Source organism: Sorex fumeus, unplaced genomic scaffold (genome assembly GCF_029834395.1).
Source record: "Sorex fumeus unplaced genomic scaffold, SorFum_2.1 ptg000265l, whole genome shotgun sequence".
NCBI lineage: Eukaryota > Metazoa > Chordata > Mammalia > Eulipotyphla > Soricidae > Sorex > Sorex fumeus.
Window position 1 is genome coordinate 12,012,754 of NW_026606322.1, and position 12,967 is coordinate 12,025,720.

Genomic DNA, 12,967 nt, shown 5'->3' on the forward strand with positions numbered 1-12,967 from the left:
GAATCTTAGGAGATTCTCCATCCAAGAGCTTCTACCACATAGTAATTACGTATTTAAACAATATTACATGAATAAAATAACCACATGAGAAAATGCACAGACACATGCACAGACCTTCTCTAATGAACTCTTCTTTCGATATGCTGATCATTTGTTTTCCCTGATCTGTTATATACTATTCCAAGAATTCCATTTTTGCCCTAAAACAGAGGCCATCTAACTTTGACCCACAGGTCAAAAGTGGCCCACCACCTGTTTTTATAAATAAAATGTAGTTAAAGTCAACCACACGTATTTGTTTGTCTGTATGGGTGACTGCACAACTATTCAACTCACCCAAGGAGAATTGAATAGTTGTGGTATACAAAACACATCTTGAAACTATTTATTGTTCGGCCCTTTGCAGAAAAAAAAAATTTTTTATGGAATCCTGACCTAGATTTGTGATCATATTTAGAGCCAAAGTTAGATTTTTTTTTTGGTTAGGGCTATAACTCATAAGATTTGTTATTGATAAATTTATAACCAGGTATTAAGGCAAATATTAAACCACAACTTAGACTGGTCAGACTAAGCAAATTAGACAACTTCTATATCCCCACCTGTGCTCTCAACTTCCTGATATATTTACCCATGTCCGTTGTCCTAATTTTAGGGATGTTAAAATAGTAAGAAGTTCGGTGAGCATAGGTATTTAATTGCTGTTTTATCCCCAAACTACCCAATGTTAAGCTATTACACTATGTAAAATATGCTAACTGTCAAGGAGGGATAAATCTAGTGAGTTGAGGCTGGATGTGTTCACCCAGGTTTGCCTTCAGATGTCAGCCAGCTAATGGTCTTCATATAAAGAGTTAATCATAGCCTTTATATTTTATTCGCTGGAGCAAAAGCACAGCGGGTAGGGCATTTACCTTGCATTTGGCCTACCCGGCCAACCCAGGTTCAATTCCTCCACCCCTCTCGGAGAGCCTAGCAAGCTATTGAGAATATCTCGCCCGCACGGCAAAGTCTGGCAAGCTCCCCGTGACATATTTGATATGCCCAACACAATAACAAATGTCACAATGGAGATGTTATTGGGCCTACTTGAGCAAATCGATGAACAACGGGAATACAGTGACAGTGACAACTTATTATTTTAGCCAAATTCTTTTACCTGGAAGCCTAACATTGACCCTTAAAGACTCTTCTATCATGCCCAAAAGAAGGAATCAGAAAAGCATGAAATCTGAGGCCACTGTACAAGATATAATTTGAGTTAGGAACTTAGGGGAAAGAGGGTGGATACTTGAATTGGATAATGAATACTTCAGAACCTGATTCTATCTTGTCCTCCCTTGTGAACTTGAGACAAAACCACAGAATTTTCAACCATCAATAAAAGGACTATATCTAAAGTATATAAATCATTTGTCAGAGATGCTGAATAAATGATACCAAAAAGGAAAAGAAATGTTGAGAGAAAAACATGTGCAGATGTGTCTGGTGATACAGCATCAACTACAAATGCATACCACCACCCCCTACCCCTGCAAAAATAATCTTCACACAAAGCAGAAACATGGAATGTGGATTGTGGACTAGAGTTTTTCACTGGAAATTTGCCTGTTGTGATGTGGTTCATTAAAACATTCTCAGTACAACATAAACTATATTTGTTTGAGACTCACGATGTGAAAGCATTGTCTGTCCTAAGTAGTAAATGCCTTTTATGAGAATCATTTTGATGATAAATATTTAATAAAAATAAGTCATTTATATTAAAATTTAGAGATTATGAAAAGAAATTTTTACCAAGAAAATCTTTTTAGAGTGCTTTGAGGGGAGAAACCATTATTGATAGCGCTTTAAACACCAGAAATTCAGCAATAATTTTTTGAGTGCTTTGAGGAGTCAAAGATAGCCCAGCAGTCAGTGCCCATGTCTAGCCTGCCCCAAAATCGAGTTTGATTCCAGACACCACAATGTCTCTGACTCTTGCCTGGCACAGCTCTGGAGGCCACAAGAACTGCAGGGCTGTGTCTCTGGAAGCTTCCAGCACCACAACCAGGGTGACCCAGGCAATTTTAGCACCAAAGGACCTGAGCAATATTGCATCTTAGGACCTAACATTAACCTCTGATCCAGAGAGTGGTGCGGTGCCTCCCCCCAAACCCCCTGAACACCACTAGGGAGCCACACCCAAAAGAGGGTTTTTAAATAGTTCTATGTTTGAAATACTACTATGCTATATTGTTTATGATAACAATAATTTTTTCCATTCAGGGTTCCTGGTGAAAATTCTTCACAGAAAATGCAAATTCTCTTTCTCTTTTTCTCTTTCTCTCTCTCTCTCTCACTCTCTCTCTCTCTCTCCATCCATCTATCCAGCAGCTGTCTTTGTTTTTTTTCTCTTCTCCTTCTTTTCCTCTACTCCCACACATAACTTTATATAGTTCTGAAGAATTGAGGATGTAAACCCTCAGTTAAGGAATTCTTGTCCTTAATTAATTTTTTTAAAAGCCAAGAATTTTAACTGTTGCTAAGATACAGATAAGATCAGAAAATTCTCCTCCCCTCAGCAGAGTCTTCAAGTTCACAGAGGCACAGTTTATGTAGCCACTGCAGGCTCTATAGTTTCTGTTCCACGTTCATGCTTGCATCTATAAATAATCACCTAGTACAAGAATCATCTCTTTTTTAGAACAAAAGTACAAGCAAAGAATAAAGACAGGCCTGAAAATTCTACCGATGAATTTATGCTGGCAGCACATAAATTCAAAGCAGACATTTTTAGAGCAACCCAAAGTGAGGTTCTTCAGCTCTTCTCAGAAGTGAAGGTTATAGAAAGGGCGAGCACGATGTGTCCTCAAGACTCCACAGGAAACTTAAGAGAGAAAGATTCTGTTTATATTCATCCTGCTGTTCTTTCACACAGCCTCTTGTGACCAGAAAACTACTTGAAAGTCACGTGATCTGAGTGTGTCTGGTTCTAACAACTGTTGAATGAACCATTTTAACTCCCTCCCACATTCCTCCTGAGAATTCTTTGCAAGGTGCATGGGGAAGCAAGAGACAGTCATGATAACACCAGAGAGCCTCTGGAATTTTATAATCACATATCTTCACTCATCCCTTTTTCTTCACTGTGACTTCTCCTTGTGGATTCCCAAATATACCAGTCATGCTTGAACTGGGAATATGACTCTGAGCTACCCACCAAGATTGGAGGCCAGAGATGCACTAATGATTTCAGGGTGGGCTGACCTTTGCTACCTGAAACTAACACTCAGAACTGGTCCTTCAGTTTCTTTTCCTGATTCTAAGATGACTACTCTCTAATGCTGAGAGTATCTGATCTCTAAATTACAAAGGAATGATTAAAGTATGTCTTTTTATACACTGCTAAGAATGCAAAAATAACAGAATGCTAAATCTACTACTTGATTATTAAACCCGAAATTTATTTTAAAACAAGAGTAGTAAGAGCAGAGAAGGGAAAACTTGGAGTAATTGCTTCCAATTTTTTTTCTTAGCTTGATCAGACTGAATGCCCATGTAGAGAGTTCATTGCAAAAATGTAAAAGATAGAATTTGCAACCCTAATAGGTTGTGACCATAAATAGATGGAAGATAAAACTGTTTATTTGAATCCCAACACAACTTTGGGTTTAACCTTGAGCCCTACTTCCTAGGCAAAGTCCATTCCAACTAAACAATACTGACTACTCCTCTCTGAAAACTCACATTTTAACACCTGGAACTTTTCCTTCTGTTTCAATTTTCATCTGTACAGACTTCATCTGTTAGGAGTTATCCCTAACAAAACTAGCTGATTCTTTTTATTATTATTATTATTATTATTATTATTATTTCTTAACTAAAATCTCCTGTAGCCTTCCACAAAACACATCATTAGGAAATCTAAGGGAAAATAAGATAGCACTCTGGGCAGTCTTGCAAAGTCTTGACCCAAAATCAATACCTAGTAAAAATGATCACGCGAGCACTGCCAGAAGTGATCTCTGAGCACAGTCAGGAAAAAGTCATGATCAATGCCAGATATGGCCCACTCACCCCACAATTTAAGAAGAAATTTATGAAACTAAGTTAAATTAAAGATAAACAAGAGTGAGCCTATCTGATAAAGTTTTGTCGAGAGGAGGAATCTGTATCTCTCCTGCCCACAACTGGTAGAGCAGAATAGAGTACTTTTTCTTCTAAAATGCTTCAGTTGTTCCACAGATATTTGATGAAATCATATTATTCACGAACCATAATGCTCGTCATTAAGATGACATATTAACTCATCTCCAGTACAGAAGTATACAGCAAACCTTCATTATCTGTGCTTTCACTTTCCACAGCTGCAGTTACTGTGAACAATAATTCTTCAAAAATGTTAGTTACAGTAAGCTATTTTGAGCAAAAAGAAACCACATTCCTATTTATAGTATATTTTCAAAATTTTGTTCTATTCTATTGTTATATGGGCTGGAGAAAGAGCCAAGCAGGTAGGGCTTTTGCCTTGCATGCAGCCGACCTGGCCTACCCACGTTCAATTCCTCCTCCCCTCTGGGAGAGCCTGGCAAGCTACCGAGAGTATCTCGCTCGCATGGCAAAGCCGGGCAAGGTACCCGTGACGTATTCGATATGCCAAACACATTAACAACAACTCTCACAATGGAGACGTTACTGGGTCCACTAGAGCAAATCAATGAACAACGGGAGAACAGTGCTACAGTGCTATTGTTGTGTGTTGTGCCTAATTTATAAATAATATTAAGTGCCACACAGGGCTGTATAAAAAGAAAACTCACATGCACATATGTATCCCTGTATGAATGCATAGGTAGGATCTGATACAGTTCCAGGCATTCACCTATAGTCTTAGACCCCAACTCCACTAGATAACGTGGGTAAAGGGAGATGTAATACTACAAAAATAGGTGCCCTTTTTTCTAAACATCTCATATTATTTTAGTTAACACAGTTTCATTCTTTCCATAGAAGACCAACCCCATGGAAAATTCACCCTCTGCCTTACTAGTGGTCAAAACCCAGACAATCCTTATCTTGTGGTGTTTTCCGAAAGAGAAAAGAAGATCAAAATCAAACCTTAGCCCATATCTAGATACAGGCTAGCCTTTCCTTTTAAGTCCAAAACCTTTCAATGTTTGTTTTTGATGGAGAAACCCAGAGGATGTGCAAGACATCGAAGGTCTTTTACTGGAGCAGAGGGGGAAAGATCCTGTCATCCCAGCCCAATATTAATTACCCGGAAGGGAAAACTATCCTTAAGAACATAAAATAGTCTTTCAACAACATCTGTTGTAAGAAAATGCTCCCTAATGCCCAAATCACGACCCTAAAAAATCAGCACCTACAAAGCAAAAGTTCACACAGTAAGGCATATGACAAAATAATTTATTATAAGTATCTTCAAATCTTTCAAGCTTTCTCCATTTCAAGTTCTTCATTTAAAAAAAAAAGTACAAACCACTGCAATATATATTTAACATGTATAAAAGAGGAAGAAAAGTCAATTGTTTCACTTTTGTGAAAGGATCCTTAAAATGACACTCCAAGTTATAATAAATGTATTTCCTAGTTAAATACGAAAGAAAATTCACATTATCCAAAGTCTTGGGTCATACATTGCTCAGGTCGAACCAAGCCTGAGAGACACAGCTCTCTATACACCAATCAAAACGCCTACTGGCATTTGCTGCGGGCAATTTTAGAGATATTGGGTCTACAGATTCTCATTGTATAAGTATAAAACTCTTGGGGGGGGGGGAATTTCCAGTAAAATAATTTTCCAACAAAACTTATTCTGTCTTCCCTCATTCTATAAAATTGTTCACCAATCCAGTCACTAATGCTCCCCAGCCCACACCCAAAAGAACTGGCATGCCTTTTTTTCAACAGATTCTTATAAACTTGGAACTTTCTGTTTAACAACCATCTTCAATAAGATTCACAATCGTCTTGGTTGTGACTCTAGGCAATAGCAGGCCAGTGTACAATGCCTGAAGCAGACAGCAGTTATAAAGATTCCCTTTGTGGAGCAGCGAATATCAATGTAAAAATCCAAAAACACAGGAATATGTTCAGAACTCTCATGGACACTTGTTTGACAAAAATCTGTTTAAGAATCATAGGGACAATGAGAGGCAAATGATTGTGGAGTACATGTCTTATTCCATATCTATAAACACACGTAACATTGGATGATGTCCTAAGACATACCAGCTGCAGGGTACAGAAGCAGGGGCGAAAACATTCTATTCGGGGATGCTTAAGTGCCTAACACCCTCTCTGAGCCTCGCTTAGAGGTAGATCAAATATAACAGTAGGAGGAAAGAGCATGGGGGAATTTCAGAGTAATATTAGCATGTTCTCCCTCACCCTGCTGCCTGTCTCCTCCTGTTCGCTCTCCACCCGCGCAGTTAGCAGGATTCATTCTGGAAGGCAACCCTTGAACTAGAGAGAGTGTGTACATGTGTGGGGGTTGGCCAACATTTCAATGGTAGCAGTGACCTCAGGTACACTGTAAACTTCACCCACCCTCCTGACACCCTTTGCCTTCTGTCTTCCTGCTTTTGTCAAGACTGACCTCCCCAGCTGGGGCAGGAGTCAGTGCTGTTCTGCTGGTCAAAGAGTCAAACTCAGACACTGCAAAATTGGGTGGAAAGGAGAGTTCACTCTCGGGTGAGCAATGAATTCTTCTACATAAATTCTGGGATGAAACATCTTTTTATCTCATTCTTACTTTGGACAACCTGGCAGGCTACCGAATGTAACCTGCCCACACGGCAGAGTCTGGCAAACTCCCCGTGGCGTACCCAATATACCAAATACCAGTAACAATGATGGGCTATGATGGGTCTCATTCTCCTAACCCTGAAAGAGCCTTGAATATGGCACTTTTTAAAATCTCAGGGCTAGGATGAAGGAGACGTTACTGGTGCCTGCTCGAGGCAATCGATGAACAACAGGATGATCGTGATCGTGATCGTGATCGTGAAATTCCGGGATCTTTTCCATAAAATGAAACGAAGTCTTCTCATCTCAAAAAATCAGCAGAATGCTGCTTTCAGACACGTCCACCACTTCACTCTGAAAAGAAAACACAGACACAGTCATTCTCTGCCTTTGAAAAACCCGGGGGATTTTAAACAATTACGTGCTCAGTGGATTTCATTAGGTTGAAAGATAAACGCACGGTGACATTTGAATGCTTGTATATTTCTAATAGGAAGTTGACCCTCCCATCAACACACACAAACAATTCTGAATACCTCTCCAAAAGCAAATGGCACGGAGTTTATTTGCTAATCTGTTTTGGTACTGTTCATAATCAACAGCGTTTTGATGAGCCCTATTAGACAGTGAGGATTGTTTTTCCTCTACATCACTGTGATGACCAGGGACTGCACAGATTTGGTCTCCGCGTGCTGGGGATCACACGCTTTGCTGAAGCATCAGGGCCAAACTGCAGTGCCCTGGGATCACAAGTACGCAGTGTGTGAGAGGGTGCCTGATGCCCCCTGCAGGCAGTGCAGGTGCTTTACAGCCCCCTGGGCCCAGCCGAAGGTATTGCAACATTCATCTGTTCTTAATAACCTAACCATGAAAATACCTGTAAATTTTCTAAAGCACCTACAATAATTTTTAAGACAGAATGTGTGACCTGGCCTGAGCAATGGGGCATGGGAAGTGGAAGGGGTTGGGGAGGGGGCAGGGTGTGACAAAATGCCATGCAGGGATCTGAACTAGTCTGCACTGAGCCCATAAGCCCCACAGAAGGCTTTTCACGACAGAAACATGGGCTGGAGAATCCCTGACATGGAGCTGTCCCGAGGATTGTAAGAGGTTCAGAAAGATTCCTGAATTCCCCCGATGAGCTGCTGGTCCCTCACCCATGCACCCGGTTGAGTTAATGAACAATGTCTCTGAACATGACCAAATACCTCTGGTTGAGAAGTACTTGCTCATTGGTTAAACTCTCCCACAGGATGTATAAACCACCTTGATGCCCCCAATGGTCCCTTCAAGACAGACACACAGCCCTCTCGAGATGCCAGCAACCAGTTCATCAGTTTACCCCACAAATGTGTGAACACGATTCACTGTCATTATCTGGAGCCTTTTCCTCTTCATTTTTACATAAATGCAGTTGTTGGCTTTCTGGGGGAAGATAGGTTGGGGGCGTGGTGAAGAGATGGCTCCCCCATGTGCTAGCGGGTACTCAGGGACCACAGCCCAGGAAGCGATGCCTGACAGCTTCATGCTTCCACCCACACTACTGGGTCCCAGAGGTGTGGGAGCATCAGCACAGAACAGACTCCGTGCTCCTGAGCTGTCCTCCAGGGCAGCTCCACATCAGTCCAGTTTTTGTCTTGGTTCCTCACTTCATCTACGAGGCAATCCTTTCAACAGTACAAAATAACCCATCTCCCAAATAAATCATGCACTGTTTTGCATTGGTAGAAGCAGAATTCCCCTCTTTATACCTCCATGTTTCATCCAAGAAGTTATGAAACACACATATTAGTGGCATATTAGAACACTCCCTTAAGCTTGAGGGCATTCGGCTGAGTAAGTCAAAGGCAAATGCTGCAGGCTAGTGTTGATATGAGGAATCTGAAAAACCCCAGAGGTCATACCAAAAAAAAGAAGGAGCAAATTAGTAGTTGCTGGAAGCTGAGGCAAGAGCAGGGAAGAGGAAAGGTAACTGAGTGAAGAAAGTAGAAGGTTCACACTTCCAGACTAAGGTTAACAAAGTATTGGTGGCTCGAGTTAACTCTGCCACTTGGTACATTTAAAGTTGCTAAGAGGTGTGACAATTTCAGTCACAAAACCCACACACCCAAATTTTCAGCAGGTTAATTCTCAGTGAGGTCCATCCTGATACAGTGCAGTCCAGCTGGGGACAGAGTAGCAATCTTGGATCACCCCAAAGCTGCCACCAATTTAAAAAAGTTATTTCAGCCTTGCCTCCAGATAGAAATACTGAATACTGAATGTCCCGAACAAACATGATGACCTCTTAGTAGCTGGATTGCAAGCTTTAATACACAAAAGGAGAAGGAGAGAGAGAGAGAGAGAGAGAGAGAGAGAGAGAGAGAGAGAGAGAGAGAGAGAGAGGTGCCTGCCATAGAGGCAGGCTGAGGGGGGTCCGGGGGGTGGGGATGGTGGGAGGGATACAGGGGATATTAATGGTGGGAAATGTACACTGGTGGATTTATGGGTGTTGGATCACTATATGCCTGAAATCCAATCATGAACAACTATGTAATGATCTATCTCATAGATATTCACGATCACGATCATCCTGTTGTTCGTCGATTGCCTGGAGCAGGCACCAGTAACGTCTCCTTCATCCTAGCCCTGAGATTTTAAAAGAGCCCATTTCAATGCTCTTTTAGGGTTAGGAGAATGAGACCCATCATTGTTACTGGTATTTGGCATATTGAGTACGACACGGGAAGTTTGCCAGACTCTGCCGCGCGGGCAGGATACTTTTGGTAGCCTGCTAGGTTCTCCAAAGGAAAAATAAGATAATATGATAATAAGATATATGTTGCTTCTGGGAGCTGGGTTTTATAGTCTCTGCATCTTGGCCATTGATGGGACCAATCTGGCGCTGGCAGCAGCTGGTGAGTGTGACGCCTACCTACTGGAAGATGGAGGGTCTGGGTGGAGAAGGCCCAGACCCAATCCGAACAGACTTGGAGATCTCAGCCCTGGGACCGCATGCCTGGGTTCCTCTGCCAGTTCTATCATGCATGAGGCCTGTCCGAACGTGTGGAGAGTGGTCCCAGCATGACCGTGGCTGGCTCTGGAGGTCCTCAGCTGCTGGGGCTCTGCTGGGGCGGGAAGGGAAACAACCCGCCCCCCCTTCAAGGGGCCCCGGTGAGGACAGCCAGGCGTGGGGGCAGGAGATGTTCAATAAAATATATATATATATATATTTTGAAAAAAGAAAGTTGCTAAGAAAGTGAATCCTAAGTTGTGAGAGTCAGCACACGGGTTTAGGTGCTTGTCTTCTCTTTGGTGGATTCTCTCTGTAGCTTAGCCCTACATATGGTTCCCTGCATACCTCCCAGAATGGACATAGAGCTGGGAGTAAAGGCCTAAAAACAACCAAGTATGGCCCAAACTTTGCTCCCCTCCCCAATAAAAAAAAAACAGCAACAAAAAAAATAAACCCCCAAATTTCTCTTTACAAGGAAAATAAACTCTTTGTAATGAAATAGGATGAAGGATGTTAATTAAACTTATTTGGGAATCATTTCACAACATATGTGAGTCATTATGCTGTAAACCATGATCTGAGACAACATTTGCTGTCAATTATAACTCAAAATAGGAAAATCGTTAAAATTCCCTTGGAACTATAAAAGTCTTTCTTTTGTGCTACAGTGCTTTTTATAATATTATAAATATGCCAGTAGCTATGCTGAATAATCGTTGTGTTTCCTTCCAAATTGTAGAATGAAAAAAAAATATGCATAATATCCCAGGAATCCAAATTACAATCTAATTTTTAAGATTCTGACTATAAAAAACTAAGTATAGGAGCTGAGGCAATAGCACAGCTGGTAGGGCGTTTGCCTTGCACGTGGCCAACCCGGGTTCTATTCCCAGTGTCCCATATGGTCCCCTGGGAACCGCCAAGGGTAATTCCTGAGTGCAGAGCCAGAAGCAACCCCTGTGCATCACCAGGTGTCATCCAAAAATAAAAAAAAAAAAATACTACGTATAAACTATGAAAGGCACCACAGACTGGCTTCAGGGAATCCTTAGAATCCCTGAAAACGTTTGTAAGCATGCTTCTAGGGCAAAGAATGTGCATATTTTTCTGTGGAGAAGGTACAGGGCCATCTTCAAATTTCCTAATGCAACATTGTTCAGCATCTTTGCAGCTGTAGGCTGACACCTGCCTACATTTCCGGACCACAAATCAACAGTTGCAACCACAGCGGTAGACCAGAGGGTTTCAACCTCTCTATACTCATGGTGCCGGCAGCAGTTGAAAAGGTCCTACACTGGCGGTTGAAGATCACTGCTGAGCATGTGAACCCAACAATTTACAGCAGCTCCATGTATTTTAGAGATGAGAACACTATCCTTGTGGGAAACTAGTTGCCCGACTCATTACAGAGGGTGGGGGTAACCCGCCAAGCCCAGAATAAACCTGGAAAACTGACCTCAAGCCCAAGGTCACTCTGGGCCCCACCTCAGGGCCTCCACTATCCTGATTCCATCCGTATCTTCCCTTTCTTTGGAGTCGCCTCCCTTATTGAACAATTTCTCTCAGCTGGGTCTCTCTTCTTCCTTCCTGACTTACTGAGGGTCATTGGTATTTGATTGATACTCTTTTTTTTTTTAGTTACTGTAAAAATATATTTTATTTGGAAGTCACTTAGAACTGTCCAAAGTTCATGGGGACTTCTTTAAATTCTATGACCTTTTTTTAATTAATTTATTTAATTTTTTATTTTTAATGAACCATCATGAGGTACAGTTACAGACTTACAAACTTCCGTGCTTATGTTTCAGTCATACAATGATCAAGTACCCATCCTTTCACCAGTGCCCGTTCTCCTCCATCAATGTTCCCTGTATCCCTCCCATCCCCCAATCATTCCCCCGTCCCCCCTCACCTCTGTGGCAGGCGCATTCCCTTTTACTCTCTCTCTCTCTCTCCTTTAGGGTGCTGTGGTCTACAATGCAAGTATTGAATGGCCATCATGTTTGGTCTATAGTCTACTTTCAGCACGCATCTCCCCTGAGCGGGCCCTCCTAGCAACCTTTACTTGGTGGTCCCTTCTCTATCTGAGCTGCCTTTTCCCCCAGCATGTGGAGTCAGCTTCCAAGCCGTGGAGACTGATACTCTTATTCCTGAAAATATCCAGCTAGCCAAAGTGCTGCACTCGCAAGTCGTGTTATGGGGGACCTGAGGGTTATGGAAAACTGGCAGAGAAGATGAGTCAGCAGCAGGAGCATTTGCCTTACAAGTGTGAGAGTGTCAGATCCCCAGAGCCCTGCATACCTGGAGAGTGAGGATGATCCTCACAGTGCTGCACTCTCATCCCTGCACTACAAGCAGTTTCACTGCACCACTGCCAGTGTGTCTGAGCCCTGTGGCTAAAGGATTTAACACCCCCTGCTCCCCATGCGACCCGCCATAACTACATCTAAAGACGTGTGGTCCTGCCACCCTTGTGAGAACCTGTGTGAGCTCAGTCAGGATGTGTGAGAGAACCACAACTAAAAATTGTGGCCCCCCCAGGCAGGAGAGAGATAGTACAGTGGATAGGGTGTTGGCCTGACAGACAGGTAGCCAAGTTCCATCTGGATACCACATATGCACCCCCCCCAACCCCCACCAGAAGTGATTCCAAGATGCAGAGCCATGGCTCTGAGCACTACTGGGTGTGAGCACTGGAACCTGGTGTTCAACCCTGATGAACACCTCAACCAAAAGGGCAAAAACATCACAACCGAGTGTGTATACAACCTCCTGCCACTGCAACAAAAATAGAAAAGGGGGAAGAATCGTTCTTGTGGGGGGATGAGTTCATTTCCCAAAAGGCTTCCATAATATTTTCCCCGGCACTAGTATCTTACCAATAAACATTTTTATAATGAATAATAATAATATAAGGTAAAGGCCCTCCCGTTGATCGTCGATTTGCTCGAGCGGGCCCAGTAACGTCTCCATTGGAGACTTTGTTGTTACTGTGTCTGGCATATCCAATACTCTCGGTAGCTTGCCGGGCTCTCCGAGAGGGGCGGAGGAATCGAACTCGGGTCGGCCATGTTGGCTGCTTGTAAGGCGAACGCCCTACCCACTGTGCTATGAAAATATCCCTGAGACAAAGAGAATAATCTACTGAGAAGCTTTGCTTCATCCAAGCGGCTTCTTTAGGGCTGACCTGGTTTGTGTGAGCCCTTGAAAATGTCTCTGAAT

At 42.4% G+C, this 12,967-nt stretch overlaps 1 protein-coding gene across 1 annotated transcript in view; it reads right to left on the bottom strand.

Annotated features, from left to right (window-relative positions):
* Positions 1-5,349: 5,349 nt before the first annotated feature.
* Positions 5,350-12,967, bottom strand: part of CUNH3orf52 (chromosome unknown C3orf52 homolog) — a 46,383-nt gene continuing 38,765 nt past the window's right edge. Inside the window, exon 6 of the mRNA XM_056109410.1 lies at positions 5,350-7,104. Within this exon, the coding sequence (XP_055965385.1) occupies positions 7,103-7,104 (2 nt within the window). The 3' untranslated portion in view covers positions 5,350-7,102. The remainder of the gene's footprint in view (positions 7,105-12,967) is intronic.